Source organism: Botrytis fragariae, assembly GCF_013461495.1.
Source record: "Botrytis fragariae strain BVB16 chromosome Unknown tig00000797, whole genome shotgun sequence".
Classification (NCBI taxonomy): domain Eukaryota; kingdom Fungi; phylum Ascomycota; class Leotiomycetes; order Helotiales; family Sclerotiniaceae; genus Botrytis; species Botrytis fragariae.
In genome coordinates, this window is record NW_023501013.1 from 1,079,783 (window position 1) to 1,105,586 (window position 25,804).

The window sequence follows — 25,804 nt, forward strand, 5'->3', positions numbered from 1 at the left end:
TCCGCGTGCGATCAAATACTATCATCGCACTCAACCTTGTCAACGCTCCTCTCATTTCATTTCAGTAGAGAAGCAACAGTCGCACCGAATTACAAGTGACCTCGCCAGCTATATCTCCTCAATAAGATGTCTTCACCCCCACGCAAACCAACACTCAAAGCTCTCGAACCGTTCGATCAAGGCAAAGAGGCAGGCAAACAAGCATATCGTGAGGACAGAGTAGAGGCACTGTTTGAATTTCAGTACCCGGAAGAGTACCGCAAAGGTTATGAAGCAGGTGTAAAAGCAGAAAAGAATCTCGGAATTCGCGGCACCGAAGAATGGAAAGTTGATAGGATTGCCAAAGAGGCCAAAAAAGCGAAGGAGCTTGAGCTATTCAAGGCAATCAGAGAGAGAAAAGCGAAAGAAGCTAGAAGAATTACGGAAGCGATTGAGACTGCTCATCGTGATGCTGTTACATTTCATAGGGAAATTGGTGAGTCTTTTTTTTTACAGATATGAGTAGACTGAAATAGCGGCTCAAGGACAATACAGATAAATCGCGAGGAGCATCGGAAGAGGAGTTGAATGAGACTTTTGGGACGGACGTGACCTTTGCAGATATGGGAAGAGTATTAGAAGTCCATGGGCCTCGTGCGCAATTGGATAAGGATGGCCAGATTCAGGGCGGGATCGAGCGTGGTGAAGTAATTATCCATCTCGCTTGCTCAAATGCAATAGGGAAATAGCTAACATTTGATAGTATAGATATACGAAATAATTGCCACTGGCCAATGGTTGGATTTTCGGGCTGGGAAGAAAAAAGTACGCCGATTCAATAATTCTTCGGGTTACATTGACTCGAGGCATAGAGTTACGAATGGAAAGGAACAAAATGACAACTGGTCAATCGATGCATGATAAATGGGTTTGCTTCGGCCTAAAAATAAAATAAAAATTCAAGACAACATGATTAGAGCAATAATGTTTTGGATGCCTTTCCTGCATTACTGCTGTGGGTTGCCGACGACTTCCTACGTCGTTTGTAGGCACTGTGAGAATCTCTCGACCAAATTCTTCAAATTTGCAAATGTTTCAGTTAAGCTCCTCTCCACTTACAAATCTCATGCTCATGGCGGGCTCTTATTCTCTTTGGGGGTAGTCAGTCTTGAGTAGTGCAACAGAGCTCGTTTCCTTTTTGTGTCGTTACTTGTCTGTATTACTCGCATTGAAGGAGTTGTTTGGTAAAGCACTTAAATCCAGTTTCGTTACAACACGTACGCGCTTGTCAATGATTTTTTCCCGAATTGTTCTTGTCTTTCGAGATTGCTGTTTGAAAACTCAGAGTACCGTTGATGTTTTTATTGCTTGAGATTTCAACCGTTCGAAGGTGAGTTAGACATCCCGTAACGAGGCATACCAGGTGAGATCGACGATGATGTGTAGACCACTCTCTCTACATCCCCATACGAAGCTAGTTTCACTCAAGTGTCCTGAATAGCTCGAAACATTCCTGTAAAACTTGCTTGTGTCCCTCTACTTCACTAATCCCTTTAGTCTATCGATTCTTAAGTTTCCATTAAGGACTAGTTTGAATGGCAAAGATTTTCATCGACGTGGGGTTGTTCAGTGGTGTGAACTTTATTGAGCTCTAGCAGTTAGAAGGTGAGTATTCTCAAGGAACAGGTTAGTGGAAAAAATTCATACCGTAGGATACTCGTTGCACAAACATATAAAATGCCGCTTCCGGATCCCTACACCGTGGCATTGTTTATCGCACTCAGAAATGATAAAGTGGAGCCATCTCCAGATTCAAAACCCCATGACATATTTGCAACAAAGGTTTTGAAAACGTAGAGATGGTATGATTGGTTGATTGCATGAATATGGTATGTAAAAGTAAGAATGAATCGTTGTAAATACAAACAAAAGACAGCGAGTGGTATGTACATCAAGAATATATTATGGTGCAGCCCCTTCAACGTTTATGAGAGATTCAAATAATAACAGGATGGGCAAAGTACGCCAGTTATGTTACATTTAGATTTCTGGTGGCATCATTAATTCTGGAAGAAGTCCGCGATGGTTTTCAGAGTGACACAGCATTGCTCAGGACTGCTTTGAGCAGGACTGGTAAAATTTGATGGCTGCTAACCAGAGCAAAATTTCTGAGGCTCTGTATCGAAGCATATTTTGATGTTGCAGAACATAAATGCCTTTTCACTTCACTGTGGTGATACTTGATAATAATCCAACCAATTCAAATCCGAAAGTTGTTGGGTGAACCAAGCATCATTCATCGAATCCATCTGCATACCTGTATCAAACATGATGATATTATCATTCCCAAGCCCTCCATTGGGGACTCCAGGTACAAGAGTTGAATAATCCTGGGGAATTGACCCTTGAGGATTAGCGAAGTCTTTTTCGGTATTTGCTGGAGCGTCAGTTATATTTGACTCAAGCGAATTTCCATTTGATGGATTCGTAAATTCAGCCGATTTTCTTGCTTGAACTTTCTCTTTCAATGTTCTTAGAATATTTATGGCTCGTTTGGCTGATTGGATCTGCACTTTGTGATGCTCGAGAATTTTAATACATGAAGTCCATGACGTTTCGAAGCAATATTCGGTGGATAAAGTGGCTTGGATCAGCGGAGATAATTGAGCCGCAAGAAGGATAGTCGCAGCAGCGAATGCAACTGTTATTGTCAGTAAATATGAATCGAGGAATATTCCTTGGTTTCAAAGAGTATGAACTGCTGTCTGATGACAGCAGATTTATGTGAGAAACTTACAATAAACAGTGTGCCATCCTGAGCTACGATACTCCGTATTGAGATTTTCATGTATAGTCTCTACAAGCAAGTGAGCTGATTTCACACATAGTGTGCAAACTCCAATGGCAAGATCTTTCGTTAGCCCAGGCTCGGATTTGGCGAGTAGGGTTGACCTTTCCTTAAAGACGGATGCTAAGAGTATGGGCCGTAGAAGTAAGATGCGAACAAGTAAAAACCTGAGAGATTATATTAGATATTGAGCTGAAATCGACAGGCTTTGCTTAATCACCTGCTTCGTAGGACTTTTGACTGTAAAACAACGTGAAGTTGGCCAGGTGCGAAAGCGTCGGTCCCAAGTGCAAACGAACTAACATCCTTGCATATTTGAGGAACGCTCTCCCGAAAATCATCAAGTTTCGCATTGATGGTCAATATACTGGCCAGATCACCCACTGACCAAGGATTGAAAGACTTAGTAGAATTGCTTTCACTCTTGCCACCTTGAAATACATAAAACTTCGAAAGTATTTCATCCATAATATCGAATAATCTGAGCGAGTAGACGAACAAATTTATTCGAGAATGAACTCCAGATGGTTGAGCTCCCGGAACTTGTTGGAAATCTGCTGTTAGATATTGGTCATCGATTATCGATGGCTCTGGAACATCGTAGGATCCGGTTCTAATCATAGTTGGTCGACCAAATGTCATGGCCAGCAACCTTTCATGTGATTAGCCGCGAAGTAGTAAAAGTTAAATAGGACTACAGACCGGTCAAGCAATATACAACAATGCCATACCCTTCGCTTAATCTCATAACTTAATTGACTGGTCCTATGTGAGTTATTTTCCGTGTTAAGACCTAATCCTTGTGCGGTTCGAATAGCTAATCCAACCACATTCCAACATCTATTTGCATGTTCAGTGGATTGTAAATAAACCCCCGTGAGTAAAAACAGTTGAACCAAAGATAACTGTAGTGCATCCAATATCTCAAAGTTCAGTAACCTCCTCGAACGTCGATATAATTCATCTGCATAGCTTGATTTTCGTTGTGGAGGAACGTCCTTACTATATTGACATCCCAAAGCAAAAACGAGATTAAGGGTAGCGTGAAAGATTGTTTCGTTCAACTCATCTCCGTCTAATCCTTTTCCTGGTGATGACATCCACAATTTCTCGTAAGTGGCATTGAAAGTTTGGAGATCCAAAAGAGGAAATACTGGATGAACGAATTCCCAGTAACAGTTTATGAATTCATCAGCCTGTTGACGTTGGGGTAAAATAAAATTTGCAAAATCTTGCTTATGGAGTATTTCTACTTCACCATGTGCTTGAGGTAGATTATCAATCGGTTGTTTATGCGTTTCATTGATCGGCACTGCTTGATCTGACGCTGCTTGTCGAACTTGAGATACTAATGCAATTGTCGATGATCCTCCGTAAAGAGAATCTTGTGTCTCTGTATCGGAAACCATAGCCAAACCACCAACATTTCCAGGAGAAGCTGCAATTCCTGCAGCTGGACTTGGAGATGAGGTTGATTGACTGACTGATCGAAAATGAACGTTTGGTTTTGGACTACCGATCATTAAAGACTTCCTGAATATCGGCAAATCAGCTGATTGGACACAACTTCATAGTGTTGGGACAATTGTCTGAGTGTAAACTACAATTGAAAATATCCAATATCTTAGTCGCATCAAAGAGCCCAAATATTCAGGTATTTCGAATAAGTACATTATGCTTCATGGAATCAAAAGTCAAAAAGTAACGCCTTGGTTGTTGGGTGAAATCCCGTGCAAAAGGACCCCGCCGTGCAGCCGGGGAAATTCAAGAAAAAACCCACCCAGTGTTGATAGAAGCTTTAGAGCCTACGGTTGCCTCCTCATAAGAACAACTGTCTTGAACACCTCTTCTTATACATGACGAGCATGAAGGGCGGTCACCGTTGCAAGCCGTCTTTCTTTGACGACAAGAATTGCAAGCTAATTGAGTTCTCCGACGTTTACGGACCGGTTTTTGTGTTTGCAGTTGGTCCTGATTTTGAGACTCTTCAGGCACATCTTCGGAGTGAGGGATATCCATGGATGGAGATGGAGAAATGGGATTCGGGGAGAAAGAGTGGGGAGGTAAGAGGTAAGAAAAAAAGTCGATGGGATGATGATGTGCCAAGACTCGGATCGCACGTAATAGTTGGTAAAGGGGAGGTGAGATTGTGCTGATAACAGCCCTATATATCAATGATATTCTTGATGTATAAGATGTACCTCGTATGTTATGAGAAATTATGAGATATTTAATTGCTGATATTCTTCCTTGACTCCGTAGGAAGGTGATCCGGGTAAACGGTGAGAATCCCCTAGTTCTTCTTGGTACGATGGCCGTGGTCCCAGTCACATGATTTTACGAATCCAGTCGACTCACTCCTTACGTAGCAGAATAGAGGATGGAAGATGGAAGGGTCGGTCCGTCATGCTAGAATAAAAAATTATCGACCTAAAACTAATATGGTTAGTGCTACACGAGACCAGTCTTTAGGAATCTTTCTCTAGCTTGATTGTTATTTTTGATATCATGTTTGAATATTCCCACAAAGAACGACATATTCCAGCCTTTCTCATAAATGACATAAATGATCACAGTACTAAATTGAATCATTTCCAGATGTTTGATTGTTTCAACTAAGAGCAAAGATTAGTTCAGCGATCATTTCCATATACAACACCACCGCTTGTACGAAGTGACAGGTCTTCGAGCGGCAAGACCTAGAGACTTCTCTCCATGGTTGTCCAATTTCTACCCCTTCATTTACGGTTTGGACATTCACAACCAGATTGGTCTCGCCGGTGCTCTCTCTCACTTTACTTCTTTTCGGGATGATATTTTTGATGCAGTTGAACCTCATGAGTCACACCGTGGCCTCGAATTCAAGGTAAGCTGACACCTCAAGGTAAGCTGACACCGATTGGCTACGCCGTAAAGATGGATGGTGGTAAACCTCCAAAGTGTAGTTTATGTATGATAAGGAACTTATCATCCTTCCATCAGTACATGCTCAACTACCAGGTATTTATATATCTTCAGTAAGTCCGTCAAAAAGGTATCTTTAATCTCAATTGTATTCCCTTCCAATCTCTTGAAGTTCCCACCAATCAATTTAAAACTTTTCAAAGATGTCGTGCCCAGATTGCTTTCGAGGGGGGTTAACCACAACGATCGCAACTGGCAAAGAAACTATGATTCACGGTCTTCCAACTTATGTTGCAGAACCAGAAATTGGGATTGTGCCAAAGGGTATAGTTGTTATCATTACTGATGCTTTTGGTTGGAATTTTGTCAACAACAGAGTAATGGCAGATCGTTATGCCAAAGGAGGAGGATTTTTGGTTTATTGTCCCGACTTTATGGATGGTTCGTTTTCTCCAGCTTCATCTACCTTCCAAGCAACCTAACTTCTCCATAGGCAATGCAATGGATCCTCGCGCCATTTCTCTATTTGATAAAATTCTGGAACCCGCGTCTTGGTTGACAACAATTTTCTTCAAGCCTATTTATGTTTTTCAAGCTATGACTATCGCAATTCCCTGGAAAACAAAGACCAAGATTCCCATCACCCATCCTAAAGTCGTTTCCTTCTTTCAAGCTCTTCGATCATCCGAACCTCCCTTTCCAACGAATAATCTCAAGATCGGTGTTGCGGGTTTCTGTTGGGGCGGAAAACATACTATACTTCTTGCACAAGACAATTTGTCATCGCGCGTTCAACGACATCAATCGCAAGCCAAATCTACTACTTCTGAACAGTTGATCGATTGTGCATTTACTGCCCACCCTTCTTATATCGAGGTCCCAAATGATATCGAAGCAGTCAAAATCCCACTCAGTGTATCAATCGGAGATAAGGATTCAGCCATGAAAGCTCCTCAAATTGATCAGATGAAGGAAATTCTTCAGGTGAAGCACAAGGGGAATTACGAAGTCAGTATTCTTCAAGGTGCAAAGCATGGATTTGCTATTCGAACACATCCTGACGATGAGGATGAGTTGGAGTGTGCAAATAAGGCAGAGGCTCAGGCTATTGATTGGTTCAATAGATGGCTTGCTTGACAATTAATATCATCGAAGGCGTTAGAGTGCGATTCTCCCGTACACAACGCATCCTGTCGTTACATCTCCTCGTTACTCAAATGTTTGCGTGCTACTTTCACTCACCAGGCATTCTCTTTCATTACAATATGTCAATATATTCACGTGTTATCTCCAGTCCACTCATTATTCTGTGCCACAAATTATCGACATTTGCTTCATTCCCCTTTCCAGTGAATGAAACAATCAAAGTTTCCGTCCCTATCTACGAGTGAAGATCATATTTGTAAGATGTGTTTGGATTTATCCTTCTAATTTCGGAATATCAGTAAGGCTCGTGGCTTAAAGAAAGGTAGTTTACCTAGTACGCATTTGGTCCGCCCTTGAGACCTGAATAGTTCATGAGGTCAAATCGCTGAATCATGAATTCTCACATTAGTAGTAAGTGCCCTCTCAGTGAGAAGGTTGATCAGTACAATCATTCGGCTTAAACTTATGACGAGCATCCACAAGAAGCCTTTCGAGGTGAGATTGATTTGATAAATGAACGTATGTTTGATTTCCTAGAACTATTTTTATCTGGCTTATAAGTAGACATTGAATAAAGAATCTGGCTCTTTCCTTTGTCTGGTGGATACCTTAGATCTTACTCGACCACAGCTTCCGAATCATGGTACTTTCCGAGTTTCAACAACTTCTTTGCATTTTCCCTTCCAACATCCTCATATGCTTTGCGGCCACCAAGCGCCTTCTTGATATTCTCCGCATCTCCATCCCACCATCCGCATCCATTCTCGATTGTCTCATATGGATAATCAACACTGAATAGCAATCTCTCAGGACCTAAATACTCACAAACATATTTGAGAGTAGGGGTTGAGAAATGACCGGAGGTTGTGATCCAGATGTTTGTCTTGAAATAATCAACGATAGTCTTCTTCCAAGGAATATCACCATTCTTTTCGGCGAGAGGCTTTTCGACGTCCTCAAACCAATGATTGATTCTCCAAAAATCGAAAGGAATATGCTCGCCCAAGTGACCGATGATGACTTTGAGTTTCGGGAAACGATCAAAGACACCGTTACTGATGAGTCCCAAGACATGAAGAGAAACGGCATTAGCGAAACTAAGTGGTGGACCAATGAGATATTTGCGTTGAGCAAATTGCTTCTCGTACATGGATCCAGTTGGTGCGGCAGGATGAATGTAGAGTGGAACATCAAGCTCTACGCACTTCTTCCAGAAAACGTCGTAAGCGGGTTGATCGTAGTAGAGGTATGTCTCTCCATCAGGACCAGCATGTTGAAAATCATTGACGAGAGCGCCGTGAAATCCAAATTCCTTGACACATCTTTCCAACTCTGCGGCGGCTTGTTCGGGGTTGTGCATTGAAAGGCATGCGAAAGCTCCAAGTCGATCTCGGTGGTCTTTGATCTCATTGGCGATGTAGCTGTTACATTCAGTGGCATGTTTCTCGGCCTTAGTTGGGTCTGTGATTCCTTGAATACCGGGGACAGTCAAAGAAACGATGGTGTAACCAATTCCATTGGCATCAGAGACTTTGACACGTTCACCAGTGATGGACTTGATCTGGCGCATGTAACGATCGAGGTCCTTTGGGGCGATATACATGGCAGCCTGGTCACGAGATTGATCCGCCAAGTTGGGGATCTCGTAGGCTTCTTCGAGGGAGACTTTACCGAGCATATTGATGGTAATTCTGGTGTTTTCTTAACAGGAGATAATTGGGGGTTTTTAATGAGTTTACTTGATTGATGTGATGATCAGATCTTTGAGATGGTTATTTGATGATGATGATGATGATGATGATGATGATGATGATGATGATGATGATGATGATGATGATGATGATGATGATGATGATGATGATGATGATGATGATGATGATGATGATGATGATGATGATGATGATGATGATGATGATGATGATGATGATGATGATGATGATGATGATGATGATGATGATGATGATGATGATGATGATGATGATGATGATGATGATGATGATGATGATGATGATGGGAATGAAGATGGAAGGCCTGTTGAGCTTTTATATAGATATCGAGAAGATTCAACTTCATCTACCGTGCCAATGGTATACATCATGTCATTGACTATATTTTACTACTTCCGAAACTTTACGTTGACGCACGCAAGTCTGGATGGTCTGGTTCACTAGAGCCGACGCCACAAATCCGTAGTGGAGATGATTTACTGTCCAGAGCGGCGCTCGCACTGAAAAAGCTCCGATGTATGACACTGAAGGCATTGCTAGCTCATCGTAATTCTTGCATTGTGTGATGTTGAGGTCGCCTTCTCTTGTTTCGGGGAGTTATGTTTCCTGGCTCATCGGGGAGTTAGGAACTCACGAAAAAAGTGGGTCGAAGTTTAACTTCTATCTGTCAATCCAAACACTTTTAGTGTCTCGAGGAACGGTATGAGTATGGATAAATCGAGGTTCAACCTTAATCAAACTTCATGGAAAGCTTGAAAGAATATTCGGGCTCGATAGGTCATGATTGACGGCAACAACGGCATGTTTGAATAACTGTGGGCCGATCATCTTCCGCGATTTACTAGTACCATCCGAATATTGTCAAAGTACAGTAATAGTATACACATTTTTTACGGAGTAGCGGCATATTTCAAATGTCAATTTGCAGACTTGTGGATCATGACTCGATATTGAGCGAGTAAACCAATGAGAAATTTCAAGAAGTCTAGGTACTACTAAACTCAGATAGGCGAATCCAGACCAACTTAAAGACGAATACGATCGGTCACCATTGAATAATCGCTGAGAATAGACTTTGCAACTGAACACCCTATCTCCTGCTTTGACACGCCAATTGGTGGCGGGCTTTGTGGTACAGTCGGCCTGCGAATTACTCATATACATACACAACCTACCTACTCCAATGAAGAGTATTTTCACATAAATGAACTTCTCTTTCCTAGTCTTGCAAGGTAATCTTCTTCAAAAGAAGTTGCTCTGGGATTGGGCAATGTAAAGTACATCGATTTGTACTTTGTAATGCCGATGGTCGAAAGAATGCGAAAGCATTTCCCAACCAAGAAAAGCGTGCCATCAAAATCTGTTGTCCATGGTGAGTTCGGATCTTGCCAGTCTTCAGATCCTCGACCGTCACCATCATGCCAAGCGGCTTTTCCTTCCCGGATTGAAATCATATATTGTTCGAGGATATGAATATTGTAACCAAGGCGTTGAGCATTACGGCCTGCATCAAGCCTGCGAGTGATCCACCAATCTACGAGATCGTGAGTAGGCAAAGTGAGGAATGTTTTGGATGGTAATTACGACAATGATATTCAAGCTATCCGAAGGCATGTCTACATGCCCAACGACAAATAAGCTCTGGAAATTTATTCTGGCCTACATATAATCGGTGGTCGAAAGAGAAATAGATTCCAAAAACTGAATAATGCAGAGCAAAAGAGAACTTCAGGCACATCTTCACCATTTCTCAAGATCATTTAAATTCTGAAATTGCATAGCCGAGGCCAGGTGTACCTTGTAAACCGCAATCCAACTGTTGGAGATGATAGCAAACCACGGTTACAAATTTGCTCATTTTTAACCCATTGGTAATGAACAAACACGTTGCTAGCTCGTGAATTATGGTGATTGTGGCAATTAGATAAGTGTGCAGTAATTGAACTCATTATTTCAAATTTGCCCAACAGTAATATGGTTACGTGGTCTAGGACCCGGAAGATTGTGATGGAGTTCAAAGGTTTCATGCCACCCTGGGACCTCACCTGCAATGATTTTCTATGCGATGGTCAGGGATATGTAAGAAGCTCGTCTTCCTCCTCATCGTCATAGGTCAATCGCACAAAAGATTCCGCTTCATGACAATCTGCGAGCTCGCTCACAAAACCGTTGGTTGTGAAAAGAACTTTGAAAATCCGTTCTCGACCTGGGAACGACTTTGCAACAACGGATTTGCATATAAGGGTAATCAGATCTTTGAAACTCTTATTGAGCAACGTGCCTCCTTCACATCCATCAAATATCTCTAAACCGTCGATGATGCAAAACTGCAAAGCTGGTCCAACTGAAATTAGATCTGCTAATAACTGGATTGCAGCTGGTAGTGCGTCAGCATTCTCTTTCAATCTCTGGAAACGCTCGGCGGAGAAATCGGGATATATTCCATTTGTCTCAATATCATCCTCCATCATATTCATGGTTTGTCCGATTAGACCATATACAACTTTGAGAAGTTCTGTTGCTGGATTCCACCTCCTCCAATCTCTTGTATCATAATGACAGAACTCGGCCATCACTGGAAGATGAGCAAGCCGAAGATTCCTCAAAACAAAAGCCGATACGAGAGTGTTTTGGCCAGGTTGTTCTACGCCATGTGGACCTTCAATCCACAGAATTCCAGATGAAGGTGCTATAATCCACTGCCGGATACGTGTCGAAATATCAGCGTTGACTACTAGGGATTGGCCCATTACAATCAATCTGTCGACATCAACAGAAGCTTGTATATATTGACGAAGAAACCCGCTATCTTTAAGCATACTATTTTTCGACCAGCGAGGAGTAGAATTCAATGAAGAGTTGGGGCTATTACTATAGTCCCCTGAATGATTCAAAACCCCAACAGAGCCCCTCTGCCTTTTCGATTCTGGAGTGGTTGGAGGGCTGATCTCATTCAATCTCTCCTTCAGTTCTTTATTGTCTAGTAAAAGCTTATGCACCATGTTTCCAATCTGTAACAATTGCATGTGATTCTGCTCTTCAGATATATGCCTTTCTTCTGCCGCGACTCGAGTCGTATATGTTTGTAACCTTTGAACCGTCTTTTGAACAGTTTCCTCTAAGAATGAACGACCAAGTGATTTCGAAAAGCGTTTCCAAGACGATTGATACCATTCACGAATTATAACTTCAAGGAAGTCAAAAAGCTGAATATAAAATTCAGTAATATGACATTTGATATATGCAGATCTTTGATATCTTGTGGTGGCAGCGGCAATTCCAAAAGATCGGACTTGGTCAGATACATCGTCCAATGCGTCAGATATCTCGTCGGCGATTTTACTATGAGTTACGCTTGCCTTTGTAAAGCTCTTTGTTAGCTCTATGATTTTCTCATACCACGTTCGATAGTCTCGTACCTTGACTAAGGCAGAGAAGGCACCAGTGAGTACGCTGGTATACTTGTCCCCGCTCGGTAGCAATGCAAAGAGATACTTGTGATTCTCCAGACTTTGTATAGTTCTTTTTAGGAAATTTTTGACTTTAGCACCCTTCGACTCTCGCTTCTTTTGCAAAATATCTCTTTGCAATTGTATTGTCAAAAGCAGAATATCCGTACCATTATTCGCACTCGTGGCTGGAACCCCGGTTTTATCCAGCTTGAGCTTGTCTTCGAGGTTTCTCCACGCCACTGAGAGTTTGTCGCTTTTCTCCTCCAGATTCGAAAGCTTGCTTTCAAAGAAGCCAGGTAATCTAGGCTTTATTAGATCTCCAATCTCCAAATTGCATCTCAATGTAGTACATTGAACAATTTCGGGAATTTTGTGGAAGACTCACGAGTATAGATCATGGCCGTAATTTCCTGTTATTTGATTGACCTTCTTTGATTTTTGAGTTACCTCTTCGTAGAAATACTTCCCCTTCCTCTCCCGTTCAATGTCGTGATCTACTTTCTCCGCAAGTCCTTGGGAAAGTGGCTCGGCAATCTTTTCGTTGCGAGTAAGTTCACTAAAACGTCTCACAAGGTACAAACCTTCAGCGTTGAACGTCATTCTGATGATTCGGAGAAGTGGTCTGGCAGTTGAATATTGTATGTAATGATTAAGTACATCTCAAGGCAAGTGGCTATGCAGTATGAGCCTCCCAGAACTAGTAACGTGATATGTTCTAACTAACGAATTATGCAATTCCCATTGGGTACGTGATACGAGAGGTGATAGCTGTGCATGATTCGTGGGGGCCATGCGGTTAATCACACCCTGATCTTACAATTTCTTATCACCGGGTAATCTTACTTTCTTCTTCTGGAAATCCTAATAAGCCTGCACTCATAAACACCCTTGCCGGAGCCCCATTTTTATGGGTCATGAATCTTACGCTTGGCACGATAGGTTCATGAATTACGTCGTGATTCAGTTTGAAACATCATATAACGCAAGCCAACTCCAAGAAATCTAGATGATGGGCTTTCAGTTGTGAATTTAAATATGAATCAGTACTCGACTTAAAAACCATAACTTTACCGCGCAGATAATCTCTTTTATTATTTTCAGACAGAAATGTTAGACTTCCAGTCAGCTATGGAAAACTCAGAAATCGAAGACGTACCTTCTGCCAAGAGAGTTGCAGATTCGATGCCAACTCCTGTCTCGGAGCCAGATATCCAAGTGACCACAGAAGCGATCTCACACATTTCTTTGTCTGAAGATTTACCGGAGAGCTCAAACAATGTCGACGCAACAATCAAATATACTTTAGATTTAGATGATATTAAAGCGAACGAACGGCTCCTGATCGGGGAAGAGAGCCCTCTCTTTGACCTTGCCGTATTCAATGGCGACTTTAAACTTGACGAAGAGAACCACAAGCCCGAGTCAAGCCCAACGCCCACAATCTTCGAGGTTATCGTGGTAGCTCAAGGATATGCAGAGCACCTTGAAAACTCAAAGGAAGAAAATCTCAAAAAATGTAACGAAACTCAAGATTCTGATGCCGACAATCCTAAAACTGGGACACCGAATTCTCAACCGGTGGAGCTGCCGGTGACCAAAGCTCAAGGGAAAAATTTGGTTAAAATTACTAAGATTTTTGAAACAAGAATAGACATTCATTCTCAAAGTCTCATTGAGGTAATTCGAGAGGTGGTTGATTATTATCCGAGGTAAAATCCGTAACGTAATCATGCTTTCTACTTCTTTTAACCAATCGAATAGTCAAAACCTCGATGGTCGAGTTGTAATCATCCAAAAGCCTTATTGGGTATTAATTCATCATGAGAAAGAGCTTCACGAGAAGCGTACTCAATTGACAGAACAACTGGAATGCACTGAAACCGATAAAGAGAAAGCAGAACACCTCAAAGCTCTTCTTGATTACATTAAGCCACAATCAATGAAATTGCTTCAACCAATCCTACCTTTATTGAAAAATAAAGTTCCGACAGTGAGCTTTGATGGACTTCGATATCTTCTCAAGCCAGGAACACTTGCTTATTACAAGTTCGACAATGAGTGGATTGGCTGTATCATACTGCGAGTCAATCCGGAGGCGAAGAGGAAGTCTTCCAAGATAACTAACTGGAACGTCTCTGTCTGGTATCTTGAATGGTCTTATCACGCTTATCGGATCGAAACACCATTCGATATTGAGAGTTTCGAAGGAGAGCGTGATATTACCTCCCTAAAAGTAATACCAAGAGAGTATTGGGATGCAAATGACAATAACGCTAGACGCAAAAAATTTGAGGACCGAGGTCTCAAGAAAATGACTTTGCTCAAGAGTGGACATAAGCAGATGGACTACAAGGGGAAGACTGCGGAAGAGGAGGAACGACAGGTGCTATCTCTTCTTCGAAAACTTTACAATTAGGCTTATTATTCGTAGTATCATGGCAGAATTATCGTCGATGATCTTCAGGGGCTTGCAATGAAAGCTGACACTGTTTCTAAATGGACGTCTCGACCTAGCGGATTGACAGATGATAAATGGATGGGACGTGAGGATGGTTCTTCTGATGATGACGAAGATGACGAAGATGGTGATGCCGAACGTACCCGAACGTCTAAACTTGCGAAATTGGAGGAATTCGGAGAATTGAAAAGCATTGAACTTGATAAGCTCTCGAAAGAGCAGCTCTTTTTGATGTTGCCATCGATTCCCTGCTATGCTTTGGATATAAAGTCTTGGTGTAAGTACTTTTGTATTGTCTCTTGCTAAGATTCACCCCCTGGGAGATAGTAATATCTGTACAATGCTGAGTGATTGTTACATAGGCACTGGGCATGTCGAGCGTATGCATGAGATAGAACCCGTTACGGATCCACCTAAGCCGGTCATGAAGGAAGGCTTCCACGAAATCATCCAGGCACTCTCTGCTAGCCAGCATACCGGAAAAGCGCAGTGGTATGCGGACTCTATCAAAGGCAAAGGCAGAGGAGTCATCATTCTTCTTCACGGTACGTACCACCATTCTGAGACGCAAAAATCTCCTCTATATCCGCTGATGTGATTGAATATTAGGGCCGCCTGGTGTGGGAAAGACTTACTCTGTCGGTATGAAAGATTTTAGATTTCTTGAATTGTTGACCGAGTAATTCGGCTGACTTGAACTGAATAGAATGCGTTGCGATTTCGACAGGTAGACCTCTACTTGCCTTGACCATTGCAGATATTGGGACCAAAGAAGATATGATCGAGACGGAGCTTTCTTCATGGTTTTATCTTGCAGAGCGATGGAAAGCCGTCTTGCTCATCGACGAGGCCGATATTTTTCTCGAACGTCGTAAACATACAGATCTTGCTCGTAATGGAATTGTCTCGGGTATGTTAAAAAAAATCCACATATTAAAATCGAAATACGTTAACGTCTGTTGAAGCATTTCTACGTAAGATGGAATATTTTCAAGGTCTCCTTTTTCTCACGACAAATAGAGTTGGACAGATCGATGAAGCTTTTACCTCGCGTGTTCATGTTGTGATTGAATATCCACCTCTTGACGATGAGAGTCGTCGTCAAATCTGGGACGGTCTTTTTGAAAAAATGTATAACGAAACCGATGGAAAGATTAAACTGAGTCTGGATACAAAGAAATATGTGAAGCAGGATGCCGAACGCTTGGGTATAGGTTTAAACGGAAGAGAAATCCGTAATGCACTTCAAACTGCCATATCACTTGCAGATTTTGAAGCCAAAGGGGAACGTGGTTATAAAGAGAGTGATCCTATTAATGTGGAAAAGGGACACTTTGAAAGAGTTTTCGAACTGAGCAAGTCATTCCGCAGCTATCTCAACTCGATCAAGCGCGATACTCCGGAATCAAGAGCTCAGAATTATTATGGCAGAAATGATAGTTATCAGGGGTCATCGGATGACAGGGCGCGCTAGTGTACCGTCTAGATGATTCATGGTTCGAAGTAAAGCATTTTGTAAAAAAAAGTATTGTAACAAAGGTCTCCAATCTCAATGTGCATAGCCCCTTCGCCAATAGTGAGATTATATTACCACTAACATAGTAATACAGGATAGCGCTCCCAGTCTCTTCCTAAAGAGAAGAAGACATTTCCTTCATCTCTTTCATCCCCTCTTTAAATACGTTTACTTAAACCTCAATTCATATCTATTTATTTAATCAAACAATACCACTGAACGAAATTATTGAGAGAACAAAGTGTCTAGAGAACTTACAGTGAAAGTGTGAAACTCTATGATAAGTATACTAAATCACTTATTAATATCTTACTAATCAAGAGATATTTTAATGAATAATATAACGTAGCTTATCATCGAGTGGGCTATATCATTAAGTGGGCCACTTTCACCTTAATTAATACCTTCAATTTCAATATATATTTTATTAACTATTTATAATACAATCTAATAATAATAAGGCACATTTACTTTTAGCTATTAAAGTTATTTAAAAAAATAAAAAACTAAGTATTCGAAAGGTTTCTCAATTATATAATATATCTTATACAATACTCAATTATAAAATAAATAGTTTATTTTTTTATATTAAAATTTAAGTAAATCAATATAATCTTATAAAAATAGAAAAGGAAATCATTATTATATATATAATTAATTTAAATATAAAAGGGTTTCTATCTAAAACCAAAAATATAAATAATATTAAAAGGAATAGAAGTTACCGGTACTAATCACATACTGTGATTAGTAATACGATTACCTAAATAGACTAAATTAAATAAATTATAAATAGACATATTAATCCCCTTTAAGAAGAGCAAAAGGGAATCAAGATATTTATACACAAAGTAATATAATTAATATAAAGACTTCTTTTACTCAATCTTTTAATAGAGTATAAGCCCGGATAATATAGCCTTTAAATATAATTAATACAATTATTATTATAATTCAATTCATAGAGTTGAAAAATATATAATATTATTCTATAATTAATATATAGTATTATAATTACTATTACTATTAATTCACGAAGTTGAAAAAGTATATAATATTATTTATAAATAAAATATATATAATGTTAAAAGGAATAGAAGTTACCGGTACTAATTACGTGCTGTGATTAGTAATACGGTTACCTAAACAGGCTAGATTAGACGAACTATAGACAGGCATATTGGTTCCCTTAGAGGGGAGTAAGAAGGAATCAAGATAATTATATGTATAATAATATAATCAATATAAAAGCCTTTTCCACCCAATCTTTTAATAGATTATAAGCCTGATTAGCACGGCTTTTGGATATAATTAATATAATTATTATTATAATCCAATTCGTAGAGTTGAAGAGTGTATGGTACTATGCTATAACTAGTACACGATACTGTAATCACTATTATTATTAACTCATGGAGTTGAAAAAGTATATAGTACTATTTACAAATAAAATATATATAGTATAACAAAAAGGTATATAGTACTAATTATATTTATATTTATAATTTATACAGATTTATTCATATAAAAAAAGGAAAAGAAAAACCTTGTAAATTCTTTATATAAATATTAAAATAAACAAAATCAAAAAGCAAACAAAAAGCATTTTGAATTTTATTCAAAAGATCTATAATTAATAGTTTCGATAAATGAAAATATAATTGAAAGAAAAGAATTGGTTTTATATAATTGAGTTTATATTATAAGAGTATATTAAGATTAAAGAAGTTAGGATGGAAATTAATAGTATTAAAGTTTTTCTGATTCTTAAAGGAAGCAAAATTATGAACATCAGGTTTAATCTAAATAAAAAGACCAAATATTTGAAAGATAAAATTAGTATACTATTATATATATATAGATCATTTAGTAATAATAATAAAGTACTTATTAATAAATATAATATAATATAAATATTATAGAACTATCTAAAATCAAAATACTTAAGAACTAATAATATTATAATTAATTTGTATTTAATAATAATCTAAACATTCACCTTCAAGCCTATTAATCATCCAGAGATGACTATTATTGAAGCCTAGAATAAATTAAAAGAATACTAATATAAGCTTAATATTACTAACCCCGTATTTAAGGATTTATATAGAGATAAAGCTCTATTTTTAATTCTAACTAAAAGTTTTTTAAGTGAATATTAAATAATAATCAATATTATAAGTATTCAAAGTATACTAGCAATAGAAAATAAAATCAAGTATCTCACAACTAAGAAACTTAATATTCAGAAAATAGAATAAAGTTATATTATTAATAAGAAGTATATAATCCCAAAACAATAAAGAAAATATAGAGAATTAAATTTATCTATAAAACAAAATTAAAATAATAAAATTAAAATCTATACTTATTATCTTTATAAATAAAAAGAATACTTTCTATATAATTATAAAGATCTTACACTTATATAAGCTTTAATTTATAATTACTATAAAGCTGAGCAACAAAAAGCAATATTTAAAAAAATAATCAAAATATTATTTATTAAGAAAAAAAGTAATTATGCTTATTTTATAGATAGCAAAAATCTTTTAATTAATTTTGATTTATTAAAAAACAAAGAAAAGTTTGATAATAAAGAGTACTATATTTCTAAAGAACTTATTTATAAGATTATTCCTTTTTATTAATATGTAGATATTAATACTTTCTTATATATATCTAATTAATTTTCTCTTTTTAGAGATATTAAGAAAATAAAGAGAAAAACAATAAAAGTTGGTAAAGGAATTATATATTATAATCAAATAAATATTATTATAATAAAACTAGGAAATGGAGATATAATTTTATTTTCAAAGATATTATATATATTAGGATTAAAAATCAATTTCCTTTTTAACAAGAAGATTTATAAAGTTAGACTTAAGGATAAATTCAATTTAGATTATATATATTTTCGAAAAAATAGAATAAATATTATTAAAGCAAAAATGAATAAAGGAATTTATATAATCTCAAATATTGTAAAAGGATATAAAGATATTATTTTTCAAAGTATAAAGATTATTAATGATATAGAATCAAATAAGACCATAATAGAAACCTTCTCGAATAGATCTAAGAACCTAGAAAACTATCTATTATGACATAGACGATTCAATTACCTTGGCCTAGAAAAGATACGAAATCTTCATAAAGTCATTATACTAGGAAAGCTAATCAAAGTCTTATTCAAGATCCCTATATACAAAGTTTGTATATTTACCAAAATAAAGAATCTAATCCCAAAACAATTCAGTCTTTATAAAACGAAAAGATTAGAATTCATTTATTTCGACATTACTAATCTATTTTTAAAGTTTTTATAAAGAAATTGCTATTTCCTATTAATCATAAACAGCTAAATAAGAATAAATTGGATTTTGATCCTAAAAACAAAAGATAAAGCTATACCAAAACTAAAGAAATAGAAAACTGAATTGGAATTAGATATAAACAACAAAATATTAATTGCTCGAACTAATAATATACTAGAACTGATTTAAGCTATTAAGAAATAAAACTCTGGAATCCGATCAGAACTAATTATTATAGTATTATTTTATTAAAACAGAGCTACTGAGAGAAATATTGGTATTGCTAAAGCTAATATAAGAGTTATACTAAAAAAGATTAGATTACCATTAGAATTCTAGAATAAAGCTATTGAATATAATATATACTATAGAAATAAAATAAATACTAAATCGATTATTAATGATAGTATTATCAGCCCTATTGAAGTGTTTATAGAATCAATTCCAGATATTAATTATTATAGAATATGGGGAAACAAATACTATATATATATTAATTCAAAGACAATCCCAAAGGATTAATGATATAATAAATTACAAGATATAACCCAAATAGGTATCTTTATGAAATACTTATATATAACTAATAAATATATTAAAGTATATTTACTAAAATTAGATTATACTATATAAATAAGCTAAGTGATTATAAACAAATTCAAAAAGGGGGGAGATCTAGATCTAAAAATAAAAAACTTTATATCAAAATTTCAAAATATAAAGAATATTATTCCTAATAGGAAATCGAGAGGTAGATCTTATAAAATACAAAAGATATAAGAATTCTTATTTGAATTACTATAAGATATTATTATTTCTAAATATCTAAAAGTTATAATCTCTAGTATATTCAAAGTTGATAATATTTAGTAATTCAATAAAAATAGTAAAAAGAATATTATTAAAATTAATTTTTCTGTAAAACTAATTTTATTTCCAGAAATAAAAAAGATAAAGATATTAAATATAGTATCTATAATTAATAAATCTTTGATTAAAATTCTAACTATATATATAAATATAGATTCCCCCAAAAAATACTTTTTTTGAAAATATAAATAAAACAATAATAAATCAAATAAGTATATTTAAAAACTAATAAAAGTAATAATAATAATACTTTTAATAAATCCAAATGAAAATATTATTAAATATATTATAATCTTTATATTTTTTATATTAAAAATTGATTTAAATATTAAAACAAAATTATTTAAAAATCTTTAATTAATCTTAAAAAGTTTAATAAATGAAAATATAGCTTTTTTTATAGAATAGATTCTAGATATTCTTATTTCTACCACATATAATCAAATGATCTCAAACCCTAAATATAAGAAAAAATGGAAGTAAATTATTAAAAAGGAAATTAGCTTATTAATTACAAATAATATTTAAAAAAAATATATTTTGTTAAAAAAAGAGAATCTTATTTTAATTAAATGAATATTTATAATAAAAATAAAAAATAATAAGATTGAGAGATTTAAAGTATGATTAATAATAAAAGGTTTTAGTTAAGTTTTTAGAAAAGATTATAATGAAATATTTGTTTTTATAATATGGTTTGATATATTTTACTTATTCTTAATAATTATTATAAAAAAAAACTTAAAATATTAGTATTTTAATATAAAAAATATTTTTACAAAATTTTATTTTAAAGAAGAAATATATTTTGTATTATTTTAGAAAGTTAATATATTAAATAGATATATTTTATATATATTATAGAATTTATATAATCTTAAATAAGCTAAATAAAATTGAAGTTAACTTTTAAAGTCTAAATTGATTAATTGGGGCTTTATTCAAAATCTTATTAATCTATATTTATATATATATATTACTTGATAATTCAATTTATTAATTTATATTAATAATATAATTATTTTTTTGATTTTAAAAGATTAATTTAATTGATTTATTATAATACTCTCCTTATACTTTAATATCAAAAATCTAAAGGAGATTAATAAGATTCTAGATATTAGGGTTATAAGAGATTAAATAAATAGATTACTTATATTAAACTAAAAAGAGTATTTAGAAACTATATTTATTAAATTCGAAATCTTATATACTTAATATTATATTAAGAAGATATCTGTCGCTAATTATTTATATTTATGATCTACTATAGAAAACAATAAATTAATTAATATTATTAAATATCAATAAGCTATAGATAATCTTATTTATTTAATAGTATATATAAAATTAAATATTTTCTTTATATTAGGTTGGTTATTATAGTATATAATAAAACTAACGAAATACTATAAAATAGAAATAAAGAACTTAATATAATATTTAAGAACTACAATTATTCAGAAACTCAAATATAAGTTTAAGGGAATATAATATCAAATTGTAAAGAAATATAATCTATTAGTAAATATTATAAAAGTCTTTATTAATATAAATTGAATAAATAATTAATATAATTAAAAAAGTATTTCTAAGGGAATTACTATATTTTATAAAGAATCAATATTATGAACTAATAAAAAATAGAATTTAATAATAATATTAAATACTGAATTTGAATATATATTAATAGTGATATTTATTAAATAAAAGAGATGGTTAGCTTAAATACTCAAAAATCTTAAAAAAATGAAATATATATCTATATATAGAAATATTATTTAATTACTAGATAATAATTAAAAAATAATAATTCTAATTAAGAATTTATATTTATATAAACAATTAAAGTATATTAATATATATTATTATTTTATTAGAGATTTTATTAAAAAAGGAAAGATAATAATTAGTTATATTAATATATTAAATATAATAGTAAATAGAATAATTAAATCTTTAATAAAAATAATATTCAAAAGATTCAAAGAAATATTAGAATTGAAATAATAAAAATATAAAGAATTAAAAAGATTGAAGGTAATAACTTCTATAAGGGAATATTAAAAGAAATAAAAATTATTGATACTAATCATATACTATAATTAATAATATGATTATTTAAATAGACTAGATTAGACAAATTATAAACAAATATATTGATTCTCTCGGAGAGGAGTAAGAGGGGATTAAGATAATTATATACATAGTAATATAGTTAATATAGAGGCCTCTTTCACCCAATCTTTTAATATATAATATAATAAAAAAATATATAATATTAATTATAATATAATATATAGAGAACTCAAACATATAAGGAATTCAAATACTTTTCAATTATTCTATATATAATCTTGTTTTATAAGCTATATAATCCTTTAATTTCAATTTTGAATTACTTAAACTACTCTTTAGCTCTTCTTTTTTAATCTTTTCTTCTAACTTTTTAATTAAATATTTATATAACTATTCTTATAGCTTTTTTTCCTTCAATTTTTCCTCTACTTTATATACTATTTTCAATATTTCCTTAATACTAAAAACAAATTGATCTTATAATTTAACTCTTTTGCCTTTAATTTTCTTCTTTCAAATCTCAATTATTTTCTAAATATTAAAAAGCTATTTCTAAAATAAAACTATTTTAATATTTTGAGATTCTATAAGTCTAATTATTCTTTTAGTATATTAACAAATTAGTAATATAAAAGAATTATTATTTATTAAAACTATATTAAAAATCCGATTTACTTATTTTAGTTATAAGAATTATAACCAATTATAACCTTATTGAATTCCTATTTAAAGTTTAGTCTAAACCACCTCAAAAGATCTCTAAATACTTCTATATAACCCTAGAGGCAGCTCCTATAATATAAACCAGCTTTTTTCTAATTAATTTTAATATTAAAAGAATTCAATACTTTTTTTCTAATATTTTGAAAAAATTCTATTTATTTAGCTTTTTGGATTTGTTTTATATTAATTTAAGAATATTAATTAATCTTTAAAGTATAATATTGTTTTATTAATTTATATATTATAATATTAAATAATTAAAGTAAATGAAAATAATAATAAAATAATATAAATAAATCAATATTATTATTTATATAGAAAATAATAAAGCTATTTATAATATAATTTGAATAACTATTTATAATCAAAAGTTGAGATTAATTATTTAATATTTTCTTGAATTCTAATTTAAAAACTTTTTTTAATTATTCTAATTTATAACTATTTGAGATCTATTTATTTGTATTTATAAAAAACTACTAGCTTTGAAATATATCCTTTAGAATTTATATAGAATTTGTATTTTGAGCCTTGAAAATGATTATAAATAATAAAGCATTTTTAATTATATTAATATATTCAAATATATTTATTTATTTTTATTTATTAATTATAACTTTCCAATTCGATTTTTGAATAAAATCAATTATAATATATATATTTTGAATACTTCCAATTCCAAATCTGGTTTTATTTATATTATATATATTATTTAATTTATACTTTTGTTTAATAAAATATATATAAAATATATCAAATTAAATCTGAATATTCTTTAATATTGTTTCTTTAGTTTAATTAAATTCTAATTAATATAAATAATATATTTTAAGTTTTGAATATTGTTTTTGGAATTTATAGATTTATTTATAGTTTATAAATGGAATTTCTATTGAGATAGGATTTTGAGATAATATAATCTGAATATATTGAAAACGAATTTTATTGACTATTTTCTTTATTAATATAAGTATAATAGGGAATCTAATAATAATAAATTATGAAATTTATTATATAAGAGTATTTTCTTCTATATTTAAAAGAATTTGAGTTATTTTGTAGAATTGAGTATATAATTTCCTTCTAGTAATTCTAATTATAAAAGTTGATTTAAAAACTTTAAAATACTTTATAGTCTTTTTAATTAATTTAAATTCCTTTAATTGAAATGTAATAATAATATTCTATATCTTTTCTTTAATTTGAAAAGATATAAAAAGTGATTCAATATATATAGCAAAATTTATTAGGGTTTAAAGTTAGTAATAGACTAAATATAATCTGGTTTCTTATATAACCTGGTTCACTATAAGTTATGTTATATTATTTAATTTATATTTTTGCTTAATAAAATATATGTGAAATATATTAAATTAAGTCTAAATATTCTCTAGAATTGCTTTTTTAATCTAATTAAACTCTAATTGATATAAATAGTATATTTTAAGTTTTAGATATTGTTTTTGGAATCTATAAATCCATTTATAATTTATAAATAGAATTTCTATTAAAATAAAATTTCAAAACAATATAACCCAAATATATTAAAAATGAATTTTATTAGCTATTTTCTTTATTAATATAGATATAATAAGAAATCTAATAATAATAAATTATGAAATCTATTATATAAAAGTATTTTCTTTTATATTTGAAAGAATTTGAGCTATTTTATAAATTTGGGAACATATTTTCTTCTCAGTCAGTCTATTAGCTAGAATAGACTTAAGGATTTCAAAATGCTCTATAGCCTTTCTAATTAATTTAAATTCTTTTAATTAAAATAAAATTGTAGTCTTTTGAAGTTTCTCTTTAATTAAAGCAAATATAAAAAGTAATTAGATATATGTAATAAAAGTTATTACAATTTTAAGTTAGTAATAAACTAAAAGTATTTAAGTTTCTTATATATCCGAGTTCCTTATATATTATATTACTTATATTTATAATTTATATGAATTTATTTATATAGAAAAAGAAAAAGAAAAATCTTACAAATTCTTTATATAAATATCAAAATAAACAAAATCAAAAAGTAAACAAAAAGTATTTCGAATTTTATTTAAAAAATCTATAATTAATAATTTCAATAAATAAAAATATAATTAAAAGAAAAGAATTGATTTTATATAATTAAATTCATATTATAAGAATATATTAAAATTAAAGAAATTGGAATAGAAATTAATAATATTAAAGTTTTTTTAATTCTTAAAAAAAGTAAAATTATAAATATCAGGTTCAATCTAAATAAGAAGATCAAATATTTAAAAAATGACATTAATATATTATTATATATATATAAATCACTTAATAATAATAATAAAGTATTTATTAATAAATATAATATAATATGAATATTATAAAACTATCTGAAATCAAAGTACTCAAAAACTAATAATATTATAATTAATTTATATTTAATAATAATCTAAATATTCATTTTTGATTCTATTAGCTATTCAGAGATAATTATTATTAAAATCTAAAATAAATTAAAAAAATATTAATGTAAGTTTAATACTATCAATTCTATATTCAAGGATTTATATAAAAACAAAACTCTATTTTTAATTCTAATTAGAAATTTTCTATATAAATATTAAATAATAATTAATATTATAAGTATTTAAAGTATATTAATAATAGAAAATAAAATCAAATATCTTATTATTAAAGAACTTAATATTTAAAAAATAGAATAAGTTTATATTATTAGTAGAAAATATATAATTCTAAATTAATAAAAAAATAATAGAAAATATTAAAAGATTGAGTGGAA

The 25,804-nt window shown here is 32.5% G+C and overlaps 6 protein-coding genes across 6 annotated transcripts; 3 read left to right on the forward strand and 3 right to left on the reverse strand.

The window, feature by feature from the left end:
- Positions 1 to 126: 126 nt before the first annotated feature.
- On the forward strand, positions 127 to 900 carry Bfra_010713 (uncharacterized protein; the record flags this gene model as incomplete). Its single annotated transcript, XM_037341049.1, has 3 exons — positions 127 to 475; positions 535 to 686; positions 748 to 900. 3 exons carry the CDS (start codon positions 127 to 129, stop codon positions 898 to 900), a joined length of 654 nt encoding a protein of 217 aa, XP_037186692.1.
- Positions 901 to 2,204: 1,304 nt separating this feature from the next.
- On the reverse strand, positions 2,205 to 4,846 carry Bfra_010714 (putative transcriptional regulatory protein; the record flags this gene model as incomplete). Its single annotated transcript, XM_037341050.1, has 5 exons — positions 2,205 to 2,680; positions 2,777 to 2,994; positions 3,048 to 3,479; positions 3,530 to 4,360; positions 4,608 to 4,846. 5 exons carry the CDS (start codon positions 4,844 to 4,846, stop codon positions 2,205 to 2,207), a joined length of 2,196 nt encoding a protein of 731 aa, XP_037186693.1.
- A 1,088-nt stretch (positions 4,847 to 5,934) lies between these two features.
- Positions 5,935 to 6,868, forward strand: Bfra_010715 (putative dienelactone hydrolase family protein; the record flags this gene model as incomplete). The annotated part of the gene is made up of 2 exons (XM_037341051.1): positions 5,935 to 6,172; positions 6,225 to 6,868. 2 exons carry the CDS (start codon positions 5,935 to 5,937, stop codon positions 6,866 to 6,868), a joined length of 882 nt encoding a protein of 293 aa, XP_037186694.1.
- Positions 6,869 to 7,493: 625 nt separating this feature from the next.
- Bfra_010716 (putative amidohydrolase family protein) lies at positions 7,494 to 8,555 on the reverse strand (the record flags this gene model as incomplete). The annotated part of the gene is made up of 1 exon (XM_037341052.1): positions 7,494 to 8,555. The coding sequence occupies one exon, from the start codon at positions 8,553 to 8,555 to the stop codon at positions 7,494 to 7,496; it is 1,062 nt and encodes a 353-aa protein (XP_037186695.1).
- Positions 8,556 to 10,673: 2,118 nt separating this feature from the next.
- Positions 10,674 to 12,656, reverse strand: Bfra_010717 (uncharacterized protein; the record flags this gene model as incomplete). The annotated part of the gene is made up of 3 exons (XM_037341053.1): positions 10,674 to 11,963; positions 12,024 to 12,357; positions 12,442 to 12,656. The coding sequence occupies 3 exons, from the start codon at positions 12,654 to 12,656 to the stop codon at positions 10,674 to 10,676; spliced, it is 1,839 nt and encodes a 612-aa protein (XP_037186696.1).
- Positions 12,657 to 13,163: 507 nt separating this feature from the next.
- On the forward strand, positions 13,164 to 15,988 carry Bfra_010718 (putative p-loop containing nucleoside triphosphate hydrolase protein; the record flags this gene model as incomplete). Its single annotated transcript, XM_037341054.1, has 7 exons — positions 13,164 to 13,765; positions 13,818 to 14,439; positions 14,488 to 14,791; positions 14,877 to 15,059; positions 15,124 to 15,156; positions 15,221 to 15,424; positions 15,480 to 15,988. The coding sequence occupies 7 exons, from the start codon at positions 13,164 to 13,166 to the stop codon at positions 15,986 to 15,988; spliced, it is 2,457 nt and encodes an 818-aa protein (XP_037186697.1).
- Positions 15,989 to 25,804: the final 9,816 nt, after the last annotated feature.